Source organism: Akebia trifoliata, chromosome 4, assembly GCF_017979445.1.
Source record: "Akebia trifoliata isolate Shusen 1 chromosome 4, ASM1797944v1, whole genome shotgun sequence".
NCBI lineage: Eukaryota > Viridiplantae > Streptophyta > Magnoliopsida > Ranunculales > Lardizabalaceae > Akebia > Akebia trifoliata.
In genome coordinates, this window is record NC_141378.1 from 45,025,626 (window position 1) to 45,041,854 (window position 16,229).

Genomic DNA, 16,229 nt, shown 5'->3' on the forward strand with positions numbered 1-16,229 from the left:
AACATTTTTGACAAGCACCACCCTGGGACTTCATCATTCTCTCCTTTTATCTTTTATCAATCAAGAAGTGACAAAAGGACAGAGATCAACTATCGTCAAAGAAGAAAAGAAGTCATAAGATCGAGATCAAGCTCAACATCAAAAGAAGTCAACATAGTCAATACCAACAAAGGAAGGAGCTCTTTAGATCAAGCCTACAATCAAAAAACAATTCATAGCACCAATAAAGGAAGAAGCTCTTCATATCAAGCCCCTATAATCATGAAAACAATACTCATCTTCAGGAGTGGAAGTTCAAAAAGCCTCCACCTGATAGACCCATTAACAAGTATACAACATTATTACTGAGTGAGTGAGTAAGTGGTATTGATTAACAAATTATTATTATTATTATTATTATTATCATTATAGTCGATCAATCTTAAGCATTTTTTATGACATACATATGAACAAAATTGAGCGAACTAATGAATCAAGTAATATAGCATCAAATTATAGTCCTTAACTACGCTTAGGCACCTAACATAGGGACTAAGAATCTTCTATAAAAGAAGTATTTATTTTCATACAAATAGGACTTAAAATGGGTCGGATTTGAACTTGATTTGAGTATTGAAATAATTTTGATTTCACTTAACTTGGATTTGGATTCAACCTGATTAAATTGTTTGATTCTAGTCGAATTGGATTGAATAATTCCGGATTGTTCAAATTTTTTTGACTATACTTGTTTGTTAATTGCTCACTACTCTATTTTATCGTAACAATCATTCTATTTTATAAGAATTTATGTTATATTACAGTTGTATAAACGGATATTTTGAAAATCCTCAAAATATAATTCAAAGCAATTTTCAACCCAATTTTTCTATTCGGATCTATTCCATTGACCCAAACCCGCTAAATTCGGGTTTCAGATCACTCATACTTCGGATAAAATCCGACCCATTTATAACATATGTATGATTATGAACATCAATTAATTAACTCTAGACGAGTTGACTCGGGAGGTTCAACTAGGTAACGGGGCGAGACGAAATACCGAGTTTTGAACCATGATTCAACTGTCCGAGACCGAGAGGCCACTGTGAGTGAGTTGGGGTTGTTAAAGAGAGATGGCGAGAGAGAGGAGTAGAAATCCTGTAGTAGAGACTGCATAAGCAGCGAAGGAAAGAACAATGCGTCCAGATTTCTCGCCTTTTGTTCAACCACGATACCTTCTGTTATTGTTCGTCGCAACCATTATTGTTCTTCTTGCATTTATCATCCCTCGCTCGGTAGGTTTACCCACCAATTCTTTAATTTTAAGGTTTCTTTTAGCTGTAAATCTATCCAAGATTAATTCTAGTTGCTTTAATCGAAGTACTTTTGGATTTTTACGATGTGGGTAGGTAGGTGTTCCTTTGTTCTTATTCATTCGAGTTGATTCGAATTGTTAAAAGATTGGGTTTTTCTTATTTTCTGCTTTAATTGTTCCTCACGTGTGTATTTTCTGTTCGACTGGCAAGATTTGAAAGGTTAAGAAATGGGTTTTCTTTTTTTTTTTTTTCTTTTATAGAGAACAACTCTCTCAGATTTTAATTAATATTGGGGGACCTGGTTTACCAAGACTTTTTTTTTTTTTTTTTTAAATATTTGTTCTTGATTTTGGAGGGAATTGTAAAGTGGAAGCAAACCATTCTGGAATGTTTAAAGAAACCCTTTAATAAGGTTTAGGAATCAAAATAGTTGGACTATTGTAACTTACAAGTCCAGCAAATTCTTTTTTATCAACTTTAATGCAATAATTGTCCTATGCAAGGGTTTCAGACACTATAATGGGACCATTTTCTGAAGGTTTATGCTCAAATTTTTTTTTTTGGGTGTGAAAATGAAATATATATACAAGACTATTTCTTTACTAATGGAAGTTTTCCTAATTGATTGAAGACCAGTGATTCAACACTGAATTACTTTATCATGTTTTCCTAATCTGGCTTACCGGTCATCACTTTTCTTGAGAGGAATTGTTGCCAACTTGGTTAACTTCTTTGGATTTTGATTGATATTTTCTTTGAATTAGCTTATTATTGGTTCATCTCCTATCACCTTTTTGATAAATATTCCAAAAAATCATTCTTAGCGTGGGAAAAAATATGTACAAAATTTCTTATAAGATCCTTTCTATCACCTACTTCAGGAGTTATTAAATCCCTTTATTGATACATCATTAAAAGTTTTTAGTTTCATGAATCTCGTGCGACGCAGTCTTGTATACTCACATTTTTGTGAGTTGTAGTCACACCTCTTTGGCCTTGTTTTTTTTTGGAATGATTTACCATCCCTTTTTGTTTATTATTTCATGATAATTTTAGAGTTTCTCAGTTAAAAAAAGAAGAAGCCATTCAATGTTCTGCTTTCATATTATAGAGATATAATTTGTGGCTCTCTATGTGGTCTTTCCGGATATCTCAATTACTGCTTTAAATGAATTTTTAGGAGGAAGATGAGGTTGAAAAGGTGCCTGAAATTACACACAGAGTATTCTTGGATGTTGATATTGATGGACAACGTGTAGGTATGGTTTTCATGCTATTTTAAATTTGCAAATAAAACAAAATTGTAGAACTATTTCTCTCTCTCTCTCTCTCTCTCTCTCTCTCTCTCTCTCTTTATATTGAATATAACTTGGTCTATGATTTTCAAATCTCATTTTTTCATGAGTGCTACTTTTTTTTTTCTCTTTTCAATTTTGTATTATGTTTCAACTTTTTATATGTATAGTGCTGCCATCGCATTATGGTATATTGTGCTTACCCGGTCCCTTCTTGGGTGGTTCCACGAGTTCCAAGGCCTTGGCATTCTCCATCCTGGGAGACCATCATTTTGAGTGAAAGTGCCCTATTTCTCAACCATTGCTATCTTGTGTTTATGGGTCTGACTCGCCTTAGAAATGTCCTATCTTTAGAAAATTGAGTTTGAGGTACCTATGTGGGGTCTGTAGATGATATTTTTTATGGTTGCATTGTTTGAGCTGTAGGGTTTCATGTATAGTGGCATAGAACTCATGTTTGCTGATTTCGTTTGGTTGTTTTTTGGTGCATTTTCTGGTGTTGGGGTTGTTCCTCTTTTTCCCAACTTCATACTCTTAGTCGCATGTTATTTTCATTTTCTATTGTAAAAAAATTTCTCAAATATTTGAACATATTACTTTCCGTGTTATTCAAATTTAATTTTCAGCGTCAAAATGTGAAATTGCAGAAAAATACATTGAATGCTAATCACTGACAACCACCATAACTTCATCTTCATTTCAAGATGCACCATAATTTCATTTTCATTGCTACTATTGCAGTATTGCAAATATGCTTACTATGACATTCTATTTTGTTGTTTTTATTTTTAATTTCAAACTAACCCGTCCAATTTCTGCAGGTAAAATTATTATTGGATTGTACGGCCAGGTTGTACCAAAAACTGTTGGTATGGTTTTATCTTCTAACCTACTACTTTGATACTGGGATACCAATGGGATTTCAATATGATTTAATTTTAACATTTGTTTAAGATGAATATGTTATTCTTATCTTTTAATACTGTACTTCATCAATTTCTCTTACTTGGTTTATGAAAGAGTCACGATCCAGTACATTGTCCTGTTCCTATACATAGGAACGGTGTCTACATGGCACTCTTTGGTTGGAGACTAAACACATTGGGCTGTGTGAGCCCGAGGTGACTTAAACTCCAACCAAAGCGTGCCATGTAGACACAGTTCCTATTTTATAGGAATGGGACACCATATTGTTAAGCAAGGCCTCTTAAAAGCTAAACAATTGAAGTTTTGTTTTTATTTACTTATGTACTATATAAATGCCTAATATTAATAATTTCTGGTTTTGCAGAAAATTTCAGGGCTCTATGCACAGGTACTTAAGCGTATCTTGCTGGTTCCTTCTTCTATTTTTTAATGTTTAAATTGTTTGAGAACATGACGTTATATGTTGTTGTTAAATACCTCTGGGAGGGCCTTAGTGTCTAGATGATAGTTATGGCTCACCCATTTTCAATTGCAGGGGAGAAGGGAGAGGGTGTCAGTGGAAAAGCTCTCCATTATAAGGGAACTCCATTCCATCGTATAATTTCTGGGTTCATGATCCAAGGTGGAGACACTATTTATGGGGATGGAAGGGGAAATAACTCTATTTATGGTGGTACCTTCCCTGATGAGAATTTTAAGATACAAAATTCACATGCAGGTATATGATTTTTCTGTATTGCAAAGTATACTGCATTCATTTGTGGATGATTATCATCTTCTTTTTTGCTTCCAATACTTGAAGTTGCATTCTGTCAAGTGATCCTTGGATCTCTAAACTATATATTACTGTGTTTAGGTGTTGTTTCCATGGTGAATTCCGGACCTGATTCCAATGGCTCGCAGTTCTTTATAACCACTGTCAAGGCCAGCTGGTAAGTTATAACTTTGAGTGAGATTGTTGGAGTCTATCTCCATATTTCAAGTATAATTTGTGGATGACGTTAATTCACTAGGGCAATGTGGCAATGATGACTTGGAAATAGGGTGCCACATTGCACACATCGAGGCTTCCATCTGGAGGAACAAGATCACGTGACTCGGATGGTGCATATGGATGGTGTCGAGGGTGATGTGCACCTCCAGGGTGTCATCCAAATAGAGGAATGGGATCCAGGTGGAGTAGCACTACATGGCACTCATTCAGAGACAATCCCATTTGAGACACGTGGACGAATCAAGGGGTTGTTCGTACATTGAAAGGGTCATTTGAGAGCCTATAAATACCACTAGAGAATACTGTTACAAGGACGGATTTCGAGAGAATAAAGACCTTATCCGCAATTGTATCATTTATGTATTTTGACCCAATACATAATCCTAGTGGGTCTTGACCAAATATGTGATGTACATACCTAAAAATTACGAGGGAAGTACCAATACGTGATATAAGCCTTTTTTCTATGGGCAAGCTGGACTATACCTCCGGCGTCAAAGTTAGTTTGCAATGTGTCAAACCAACTGAGCTATGGGGGGTCTAAGCCCCATATCAGGCTAATCTAACGTGTATGTTGTTCTGCAGTAACTTGGCCAGAGCTGCCAGGAAAGCCATTTCAATATTTGCTTGTGCGCCATAACTAACTGACTGTAACTATTTTGTAGGCTGGATGGGGAGCATGTCGCCTTTGGGAAAGTCATTGAAGGTATGGATATAGTGTACACAATAGAAGGGGGAGCTGGGACCTATAATGGGAAACCCAGGAAGAAGGTTGTTATTGCCGACTCAGGAGAGATACCTAAGAACAAGTGGGACGAAGAAAGCTGACCAATCTCACCTACCGGCTTATAACATTAACAGCTCAAATCCTGCAGTATGAGTGAGTGAGTGGCATTGTGTCTGTTATGTATGGTGATCATAGAAGTTTTTTTGGGATGATTGGTTTGTCATCTGTTTCGGTTCGTTTGAGAACAATTAGGGAGTATTTTTGTATGGGTATTGTTATAACACGGGGCGAGGCGTATTTTCTAAATGATTCTGTCTTTGATCATCCTTTTACATTTGTCATCCTTGTGATAACATTATGTACATTTTGTTACAATGGGTGAAAATTGGGATATTTTAAGGGGGAATCTGTAAATAGATGTGAAGTATGGAGTGATGTGTTTGTGATTATAGAAATTGTTGTTTATGTAGAAAAAATTTTGAATGAAAGAACATTTCATGCAAAAGTCAGCACAACTCATAAAATCTATTATAAATGAAAAAAAAATGATTGAATTTGATATGCATTATTGCACCTACTTCACTATTTTAATACTTTGGATAGAGTAATTATATTATTTTTAAATGTATCGTGTTTGGTCATTAAAAAGATTAGGTGGTGGCATGTGCAAATGTATCAATAAGGGTTTATATGTAATTTAACTCCCTTAGAAAGTCCTACGTGCAATTGATCGAGTCGAGGGCCAACCAAACCCTAGAGGGTGGTCCAAGGACTTAGTGCTTTGTGAGGTTTCGAAAACTTGACCTACCCTTTCTAAGGAGTTTATCAAGGCTCTACTTGCCACTCAGCCAACCCCTTGGGATTGCCCATTCGATAGTTTATTACTGAACCCATTCAAACCCAATTGTAATAAGTTGTCGAGTGAGTTCTTTTTTCAAGAAACCTCTAGTCAATTGGGTGCAGTTTGAGAAAATGGGGCAATGAGTGTGGTTCATTATTAAATTTCGTGGTGCATTCGTCATTTTTATAACTTACGAACTCGTAGGTATACTAGCAAATTCATTAATTATAAAAGTGATGAATTCACTCGAAATGCATGTTTTGAAAATTAAAACGAACAATGAACCAAAATTGGACTTTGAACATGAGTCATACGGATTGAGGTTCGCTTAGTAAAAGTTGGTATGGCAAATAGAATATCTCTAAATTTAAGGGAGTGGACTCGTCCAAAATGTGATAACTCGGAAGAGTCAACTCGGTTATGACGGGTACCGAGACGAGATAAAATACTGTGTTTAGAAAAACGTGGTCAGGCTTCACTCTTCTACGTCATCTTCTCCACCATCACTTACAGTCAAAAAAGATAATGAAGGAAACAAAACCTCATTTCTCTCTCCATTATTATTAATCAATCAATCCATCTCTGAATCTGATTGATTTCTCTATGATGGGCAGCACAGATCATGATCCAAACAACTCTTCTTCTTCTTCATCCTCTCTGTACGACTCTTCCTCACTATCTCAACCTCTTCTTTCCTCCAAAGCCCATTCTCCACCGCCACCACCATCATCTCCATTTCAAGAAACCCTAAACGATTCGATCGAATCAGATGAACCAAACCAATACCCTCAAATCACCTTCAACCATAACCACCGACATTTTCAAGATCTCACCTTTTTGTTCCTCTTCATCATCTTCGTTCTCTGCACCTTCGCTTTCGGTATCTTCTCTGTAGTTCATCAAAACCCTAATGCTTCCAATCTTTCCTCTTTCATCTACGATTCTAACACCACTTCTTGTGTTAAACTATCCTCCTCGATTCGAATCCTTGGTTTTCCATCGTTTTCAATTTCGTCGTTTTCTTCTTCTCATCTTTTGAAGAATTTGATCTGGACCCTTGTGATTACCTTGATTCTTAGTGGACCCATTGCATTGGGGCTTCTTTGGGTACTAAGGAATTACGCCAAACAGATCGTCTACGCTTCGATTCCATTTTTTGTTGTAATTCCCATATTCATCAATGTGTATTGGTTTGTGGCGTGTACCATTAGCTCCAATTGTAGTGATGCTTTCCCGCTCGTTTACAGGATTATTTTACTTGTGTTTGTTTTCTTAATTATCTCTGTGATTGTTGTGATAATTGTGGCTAATTGGCATCGGATCGAGTTAACAGTGGGCATTGTCGGGGTTGCATCTGATGCGCTTGCGAATAATTTGGGATTGTTTGGTGTTCTTCCATGTTTGACACTCGGGCTCTTAGTTTATTTTGTGCCGATTGTTGTATTTTTGGTGTTTGCACGAATGAATGGGAAGATCGTGCCTCATTTGAGTAAAGGATCAGAGAGTGGGTATTCTTGTGTTTGGAAGCAAGATGGGTGGGTGCCAGCATATTATGCTTTGGCCATTGTTACTATGCTGTGGTCTGCGTCCGTAATGGTGGAAGCTCAGGTTTTTGTGATCAGTGGGACTATTGCACAGTGGTACTTCTCAAAGGAGGATTCAACTCCAAGCAGAAGTATGAGGAGTTCTCTCAGGTATGTTAGTGCCCTTATCTTTATTTGAAGTTGAGCTATTCAATTTCATATTTTTCCAATTGTAATTTGAAGTTTATAAGAGTGGATCACATGGAATTTGGAATGTTTAATTCCACTGTAGCTGATCACGAAAGCTCCTGAATGCGGCCTGTTTGAGTTTATGTTATGGTAGGTTTTATGTGGTAAGAAACAATTTTTTTTTTTTTTTTGATGAGTGTAAAAAATTTATTTGAGAGGAGAAAAGCAGTGGTCAAGGTGGCTACTGTACAAGATGGCTAGAGGAAAAATGAAAATGAAAAAGAAAAAGAAATGGCTCAAAGCCAGCCCACACACAAGCTAATCATGACACGTCTCCCCCCTAAAATAAAAAATCCTCAAAGAACAGCCTGACTACTCCTTGCTCAATTTGCTCCACAAGTATAAACAATCCAAGATATCTAGGATTACCTCATGGAGGGTCTGTTCCTCTCCCTGGAAAACTATTCTATTCCTCTCTATCCATCCCCAACACACTGCTAAAGGGAGAATAGCCCGTAGGTATCTTTTCTTGTTGGAAAAAACATTGTGCGTCCACGCAGTGAACAAAGAAAGGACCTCCATAGGTAACACCCAATCAACTTGGAAAAGTGAAAGAAAGTAATGCCAAACACAAGTTGAGAAGGGGCAATGAATTAGAATGTGATTCCCCAATTCCCCATTCATTTGCAAAGGAAGCACAAATTTGGAGTTGAGAAACCCCTTTTAATCAAATTATCAAGGGTGAGAATTCTATCAAGAGAAGCCATCCAAATGCAAAAAAAAAAACCTTTGAGGGAATAAGGGATAACCATACTTTTGCTGAAGGGAAATATGAGTAGGAAGAAGGCAGGAGAATTTGATGGAAAGAATGGAAAGAAAATCTTTTGTCCTTGCTTACCCACCACTCTCTTCGGTCCTCCTTGTTAACTTCAAATTGATAAGAAACATTCTTGAGCTTGATATAATCAGGAATCTGTTCAAATAAGGTCATTATCGATTACATTTTGGCATTTTATTATTCTACTCCAATCTTTAATGGATAGAACAGTTTTTTCCAGTTATAAGGAGTCTTAGAGACTTAGATGACCAAGTGATTGTGAAAACTTGGGTAGGAAGAAAGAATGCCTGTAACAGTGAAAAACTTTGATTTGAATGGAGGGACTTTTTAGAAGGATGGGTGTTGTCATTATATAATATATATGTGCAAGAAATACCTTAAAGTGATGATATACATTATTTATGTTCAATTATACATAAATATAGAGGCATTGGTGAGGGTGCAGTGCATGAAAATTATGTTGGGTGGTTGCTCAAGTAGAGATATTTTCCAATTGCAACCAATGTGCATATATCAAATGAAAGAGAAAATTTTACATGAAAGAAATAAGATAAACTACAACTGAAAAAAAATGAAAAGAAATAATAAGATTGGGTATGCATATGACAGAACATCTAAAAGTATAATAAAGAAAAGAAGAAGAATCTCAATGTGATTTTTTACTAACCTGGAGAAGTATATATCAAAGTAACCTATAGAGTTAATTTGGTAGGTACTAGGAAAGAAAGGAGTCAGAATGGACATATTGCATAATTGAGGACATGTATGAGAGGGCTATGACTAGTGTGGGGACAAACTAAGATAAAGTTGACTGAGATGGTTTGGGTGCGTTCAACAACAGCTGATAACAATCCCAATGAGGTACTAGTTGGAACTTATTTGAGGTTATTGGAAGAAGTAATGGGCTGCAACTAAAAACTTATTGGTGGTCGTGCAGGGCATAAGCATGGAGATTAGTATCAAAGACATCTCTGCTGCAGTTAACAACAACTCCCACCAGAAATAATGACAGAAGGGCTTGAGAATTTGCATACTAGGAAGATAAGGAAAGGACTAGGTAAGCTCAGCGTAATAAAGAAAATGGTAAATGGATCATTCAATGCAATAGAAGTGAAAAATCAATTCCATTGCAGAACGTATGTGCCTATACAATTATTAAGGTTTCATTTTGGAAACATAAGAGGTTTGGGAAGTAAATAGAGATGGTTGATTTGGAAAGTTGGTGTCAACGTGGAAGGTGGATATCCTCATCTTGCAATTAATAATTTTAGAATCCTTTGAAGAGAAAGTAGTAACAGAGACTTGGGGAAATAAGTGTAATTGGGGTCTTGGCAGCTTTGGCGGTGTATATGAGATTTTAACGTAATTAGATTTGCACACAAGAAGAACGAGGTAGAAGAATAATTTTAGATTTGATTAATATGCACAATCTAATTGATAGTCCCATTGAATGTGAAATTCACTTTAACTAACAATCAATCTGATGGATTCTCCCGGAACACTGTATGCTGTCTAGCTCATCCCAGACTCCAATCTTGTGAGAATCTGATTTTGATTAGATATTTACATTAGAAATGCTTGAAGATTTCCCGACAAATCTCTTTGAGCTAATGCATTTGTGGCTTTGTATATATTTGTATTGACATTGATGGCCAAGTGAAAGGTCTATGTGTGACAAGATGATGTTCTGGTTATTGTATTGGGATCTTCTGCGGTGTCGAAGAGGGGGGGGGGGGTGTTCTTATGGAAAACAAAGGAGTTTGCAGTAAGGGTAGAATGAAAGTATGAGGGCTTTGGCGAATTTGTGAAAAATAGACTTGCTCATGGACTTGCCTATCGATGGTGGGAATTTTCCTTGGATGAATCATATGGAAACCCAAATCTTTGTAATCCAATCCATTTTTAGTGTCTAGTAGTCGGGGTCACACAGACACAATGACCACCAAGTGGCTATCTTGAGACTAGCTTGTGATCAAACACCTTGATTGTACAAGAACCAAACACCAAGTGGCTACCTAGGCACCCGTCACTGTTTTGTTTGTGGATGTGTAGTTAGAAGCTCCCAACTTCTTTGAAAAAATTGAAGGTTGGTGGTACTCAATTAATTATGCAGGAAACTGATGGCTCTAAAGGCGAATTAGAGTTAGTGAAATAAAGATGTTTTTGGGAGTGTGTATCACGAACTGGGGATTGTTTTGGAGGATGTTGCCTCTATTTATATGAGGGAGGAGGTGGGGTCTTTATTTTCAAAAGAGGATTGAAGAGTGGTGGACGAAAAGGGGGATACAGGATACTCAAGATTGCAAACACAGAAGATTGCATTTGAAAACAGAAGTCCTTGGTTAGATGGCTTAAAGAAGGGGTCGGAAACATTAGATTGTTTCATCACATTGCCAAATGCTAAAAGAAGATTCAAAATAAGATTCTTTGTCATTTTATCAATAAGAAATTATAGGAGGTGGTGATGGTTTCTGGGTCCAACAGATTGGGGCAGGTGGACTGGAAGGTATTTGAGCCGAAGTCTTGTTGGATCAAGAACCAAAAAGGAACTCAGATTGTTGAGATAGTCAGGCGTGGGATTGTAGCTCTCGAATGTTTAGATGAAGAGATACGTTGGCTTGGTGGTGTCATTGAGAAGGATGCGTCCTTGCCCCCGGATAAGCCTCTATAGATTCATGAAATCCTATATATTGTAATGTTAAAAATTTAATGGATATAACTTGTACTCATTTATTCATCATTGTTTACGAAAGTAATAATTATTCTCCAATAAAAACATGTCTTTGAAAATTTGTATTTTTTACTTTTCAATGTGGATAACCTCTATAAAATTTGCAATTGCAAGTACTGTGCAAACTTCACATGTTGCTTCAATGTCGATTATATCAATCCATTACTTGTCCTTGCAGTAAAATTCTATGACAGTGGTCGGCTTAGAACTTCCCAGAAGGGAAAAGTCATAATTTTACTAAAAAGGGTGCAACAGAGTAAACTGATTCTGCTTTGGGTGCAACCAGATGATTGTTAATGGATCTGTTCATTGTTCTCATGTTTCCTCTCTTAAACATTGCAGAAGTGCTTTTGGTCCATCCTTCGGCACAGTATGCTTCTCAGGCTTATTAATTTGTGTTGTTCGCGTTGTGCGTGCTGCTGTTGATAGTGCAAGACGAGAAGATGGTGCTCCTGGGATTGTGAACCTTATACTTCGGTGCTGTGTTAACTCCTTTCTTTCAGCTATTGATTTTCTCAATAAGTTCACAATCAACTTTGCAGCAATAACTGGTGAAGGTTACTGCTCTTCTGCTAAGATGACATATGAGCTTCTGAAACGCAATCTTCTCTCCACCGTTTTTGTGGAGACCGTTTCCACTCGTATCTTGGCAGCAATTATTTTTGTTCTATCAGCAATTTATGCAGTTGCGGTGAGTAGTACCCTTTCAAGTAATATTTCTATCATAATGGAAGCATGGATACTTATTATATTGTGTCACACATGTGGATGGTCAGTACCTGCCTTCAATGGTGATCTCCTGGATAATTTCAAACCAATTAGGTGATTGTAACCATCAGATCTTAAACATTCTATGATTTATCAAACAAAAATAAAAAAAGCTTACACGTTCTTTGGTCCTTTGGGGAAAAACAAATGGTAAATTGTCCAGAGAAAGTTTTCAGATTGATGGTTAACATCAACCCATAAAAGGTTTTCCAAGTTTAACTACTTGGGCAGTTGGGCTTGTATTGGTTTCAAAGAAAAAAATGTGTAAATAACCAATGCGTGTGTTTGTGCAAAACAGGTGTGTGCAATCCTAAATGCAGCAACTGATCTCGAGGCAGATACATATTTGGTGGCAGTTCTTGCATGGTTGTTACTCTTTGTGGTGCTTGGATTCTTTGTGCATGTGCTGGACAATGTGATTGAAACAGTGTATGTGTGCTTTGCAATTGATAGGGACAAGGGGGAGGTATGTAAACAGGAGGTTCATGAGGTATATGTCCATCTTCCCATTACCAGGAATCATAGACCCTCTCTTAGCACCAGAACTCAACATATTGTGTAACTTATCTTATTGTATCCTCTTTTTCTCTCTGTATTCTTCGAAGGTTTAACTAATTTTTCATATCTTCAAGAGCTTCATTGTATAATATTTATGAGGTCTGGTGGTTCAATAAACAAGTTAACTATCTCCAAGATTAGCCTTTGTTTACTCAGCAATATTAGTTTCTTTTTTTTTTTTTTTAATTTTTTTCCTCCCTCTATTGAAAGCATTTTCACAAATTCAACGGTAAAGTTACTTGTATGGTACTGCTGCCTACATACATGGGCAGTTAAAGGGGTCCTCTATCTTCTATGAGAGAATCGACATGGATTGGCCACATCACCCCTCCAAGTGGCACAAACTAGCAGGGCAGGGCTGTTCAGAGAAGAGGATTTTGGCTGCCTGGCCAAAAGCCATTTTCCCATTTTGAAGGAGACACCATTCCGTGAATATTAAAGAGACTTTTCACTTTCCTTCACCTGATGCATGGCGAGAAGATTCGATCAACTTCAACCCAATTCCATTTGGATGAAAAGGGCCAAATGGTAAAGCTTACATGATTTAATTGAAGTTTGGTGAAATTTCTGAATTATTAAATCAGAGCATGTTAAGTCTCTTAATAGTTTATTTAAACTTTTTTTTTCTTAACCGTTCCTACATTTATCACGATTAGATGTCCTAACCGTTGAAACTTATCATTTTTATCCAAAAAATTAAATTTTTGGCATCTCAATCGAGTTTCGGAGACTATTTTGTCGAAAATGATTTAAGAAGGAAGAAGAAGCCATTTTTAAGGATTTTTTTCACTTTTTTTTTTTTGAATGAAAATCGATCAAGAATGATCCTTTTGATTTGAAATCATCTAAACAAATTGATCTTTTTCATATATTTTAGCTGAAAAAATTTGAAAAATCGAAAATAAGTAAATTTTTTTTTTCTTACCAGTGTCGAGTTCACCACTTTTTATTTATTGTCAAGTGAACTCAGACAATAAATAAAACAGTGATAAATTTTAAATCCCGAGAATACTTGAATTTGCTTGGATCTTTTGATGTTGTTATATATCAAGGTTAATAATTTACTTACTCGAGTACTTTCACTTGGTCTAACGTGATAAGGGCACAGAACTGTTGATCGGTTTTTGGTATATTGTGAAGAAACCGATCAACAGTTGTATACCCTTACCACGTTAGATCAAGTGAAAATGCTCGGTGAGTCATAAAATCACGGCTCTATTATATTTGCATTGGACCCACACAAGTGGGGTCTTGATCATATGGTAGGAACAATCATGATGGCGAAGGTGATATCTTGACCCAATTCAGTGATACCAAGTATTTGTGATTTGTTTTGTGCGGGAACGTTTTCAGGATCCGTACTATCTCTTATATATATAAATGTTATTCCCTTTGGTGGGGCCCACTTATCTGTAAGGTAAGGATGGGTCAAGCTACTCCTCACGTGGATGACACGTGATGAAGAAATAAATGGTAAAACTGGCCTGCGACCTGCGAAAGGGAAGTGATGATGTTAGATAAGTGAGCGCCAGCTCACCACCCACTAATCTAATTTAATCTTACTCTAATTTACAAGTTGAATTTTACTTGTCACGTGGAATGCTGACAACTGGCAATCTTGACCAGCCACGTGACGTTAGCCGTTGATAATTCGCCACGTTGCCTACTTCCCTCCATCGATGGGACCACACATTTGACCATTTCTTACGCATGCGTTTGGAAATCTGGATCCTGTACTCCAGATGTTCTCTAACAATGCCACTCCAAACCTCCAAGGTATTGTTTTTGGGTCCACTGGCCCAGCCCTGTCAGTATTTGATCCTACCAGTTGGGCCACATTACATGAATCCACGTTTTCTATTTTTTTGGCCAAGAATTATTAAATTATGATCTTTTGTCGATTGATGATCAAAAGTATTTAACAGTTAATATCAAGACCGTATATACATACATAATTGTAAGAAAATTTGAACCACCTATCATCTCAGGGGCTTCGTTGGACACTCGTTATTTATCACACATAATACACCGTATCACTCTCTCTTGAGACTTGGAGACTTAGAGAGAGACTTGGAGACTTGAGACTTGAGACTTGAGACTTGAGACTTGAGAGAGTTGTTGTAATAATAAAATTATAAACGGGGAACGGATAGGGGTTGATGAGAAGGGAGGCGAAAACGGACCTGAGAAACAGTAGATGAGACAGAAACGCTGTGCCAACAGATTCCTCCTCGACATCTTTCCTCGGGATGTGTGTGGTGATGATCATCACGAGATAAGTCATAGGTGGCCTTACGTGATAGGTCCCACGTAAGGGTAGCTACAACTATGAACAAAACAACAGTTGTGGAAACAACCAAAATGAAAACTTCAGAGAAGCTGAGTCCTTTAATGACTCCAAAAGCTTTGATTGCAGCGATCACAACCAAGAAAAGAGTCGTTATGTTTGAAACAACAGCATCAGTGATCCCCATCTCTCTCTCTCTCTATCTCTATCTCTATCTCTTAGTGCTCTTAGCCTCTTAGTGATAGAAATCTGATAAGAAAGCAAAGTAAAGTCAGTAAAGCCGAAATCACAATATGGGGGGGTGGGCAGATGCTCTTTATTTGTTCTCTTGTTTCTTGGGAATGTCGGGAATCATGATTTCTTCTTATTAAAAGAAAGAGATGAAATGTTGTAATTTACCAAAATGTCCTTATATCATATATATATACAGTGTCTAAGAGACCAAAATCCGGTGGGCTTTAATGCTTATCTTCTCTTTTTTTATTCTTTTTTTCTTTTCTGTATTTAATTTAATTATTTGAATAGGAAGTAGAATGAATCCCTCCACCTACTGAGGTAGGTCCGTCAGTACTACAAGTTAAGTTATTGAATCTTGTTTGTTTGTCTTTTTGACATCAAATAGATTATTGTGAAAAATTGGGATGGATGATTGTAGTGTTTATTTTATTTATTTTTTTAACTTTAATTATTAATACCTTGAGATTACTGTGAATTTGGAGATACTTGTTTAAATAGGATCAAGAAGAAAATAAAAAATATCAAAATTTACGTTATTTAACAAAATTAATAAACTTAATCTTCTTCACTAAGTAATTAAAGGAGAATAATACGAGAAATAATCATTCAAGATTTTCATAAAAAACCCTTATACGTCTTTATCTTGCCTCTCTCGAAATTTCTCATAATCTTATTCAAAAAACCTTTCAATATTATTATTTATAGGGGTAGAAAACAAGAATCTATCTTAACCGTTATATTAAATTATAATCCAATGTTAAGATAAAAGACACAAGAAATAATAGAGATCATCCAATACATCATAATGCTCCCATCCTTCACCATGTTTACTTCCTTCCTTCCATCCATCTCAGGCACCAATGTGGTATTTGTGGTGGGATGGGTAAAATCAGTATTAAAGTAAATGACAACACGTGCCACATAATCAAGGATGCATGGCTCGAACGATCGAATATCAATCAAGATAAGTTTTCATTTTCAGGATCAAATCCAAATTCGAAAAAAAAATTAGGGAT

At 36.5% G+C, this 16,229-nt stretch overlaps 3 protein-coding genes across 3 annotated transcripts; 2 read left to right on the top strand and 1 right to left on the bottom strand.

Annotated features, from left to right (window-relative positions):
* The first annotated feature begins 1,090 nt into the window (after nt 1-1,090).
* On the top strand, nt 1,091-5,668 carry LOC147405237 (peptidyl-prolyl cis-trans isomerase CYP21-1-like). Its single transcript, XM_086441470.1, has 7 exons — nt 1,091-1,277; nt 2,479-2,557; nt 3,415-3,462; nt 3,885-3,908; nt 4,056-4,238; nt 4,377-4,452; nt 5,180-5,668. The coding sequence occupies exons 1-7, from the start codon at nt 1,179-1,181 to the stop codon at nt 5,340-5,342; spliced, it is 672 nt and encodes a 223-aa protein (XP_086297596.1). The 5' UTR covers nt 1,091-1,178; the 3' UTR covers nt 5,343-5,668.
* An 887-nt stretch (nt 5,669-6,555) lies between these two features.
* Nucleotides 6,556-12,824, top strand: LOC147405238 (Plasma-membrane choline transporter family protein). Its single transcript, XM_086441469.1, has 3 exons — nt 6,556-7,776; nt 11,706-12,054; nt 12,430-12,824. The coding sequence occupies exons 1-3, from the start codon at nt 6,686-6,688 to the stop codon at nt 12,691-12,693; spliced, it is 1,704 nt and encodes a 567-aa protein (XP_086297595.1). The 5' UTR covers nt 6,556-6,685; the 3' UTR covers nt 12,694-12,824.
* Nucleotides 12,825-13,537: 713 nt separating this feature from the next.
* LOC147405239 (uncharacterized) lies at nt 13,538-15,332 on the bottom strand. Its single transcript, XM_086441471.1, has one exon. The coding sequence runs from the start codon at nt 15,161-15,163 to the stop codon at nt 14,822-14,824; it is 342 nt and encodes a 113-aa protein (XP_086297597.1). The 5' UTR covers nt 15,164-15,332; the 3' UTR covers nt 13,538-14,821.
* Between the last annotated feature and the right edge of the window lie 897 nt (nt 15,333-16,229).

Coding starts and splice junctions, on each gene's coding strand:
- LOC147405237 (XM_086441470.1), top strand. CDS start 1,179: ATGCGTCCAGATTTCTCGCCTTTTGTTCAACCACGATACCTTCTGTTA. Junction 2,558..3,414: donor TATTGATGGACAACGTGTAG/GTATGGTTTTCA, acceptor CAATTTCTGCAG/GTAAAATTATTATTGGATTG. Junction 3,909..4,055: donor TTTCAGGGCTCTATGCACAG/GTACTTAAGCGT, acceptor TTTCAATTGCAG/GGGAGAAGGGAGAGGGTGTC.
- LOC147405238 (XM_086441469.1), top strand. CDS start 6,686: ATGATGGGCAGCACAGATCATGATCCAAACAACTCTTCTTCTTCTTCA. Junction 7,777..11,705: donor AGTATGAGGAGTTCTCTCAG/GTATGTTAGTGC, acceptor TAAACATTGCAG/AAGTGCTTTTGGTCCATCCT. Junction 12,055..12,429: donor CAGCAATTTATGCAGTTGCG/GTGAGTAGTACC, acceptor TGTGCAAAACAG/GTGTGTGCAATCCTAAATGC.
- LOC147405239 (XM_086441471.1), bottom strand. CDS start 15,163: ATGGGGATCACTGATGCTGTTGTTTCAAACATAACGACTCTTTTCTTG.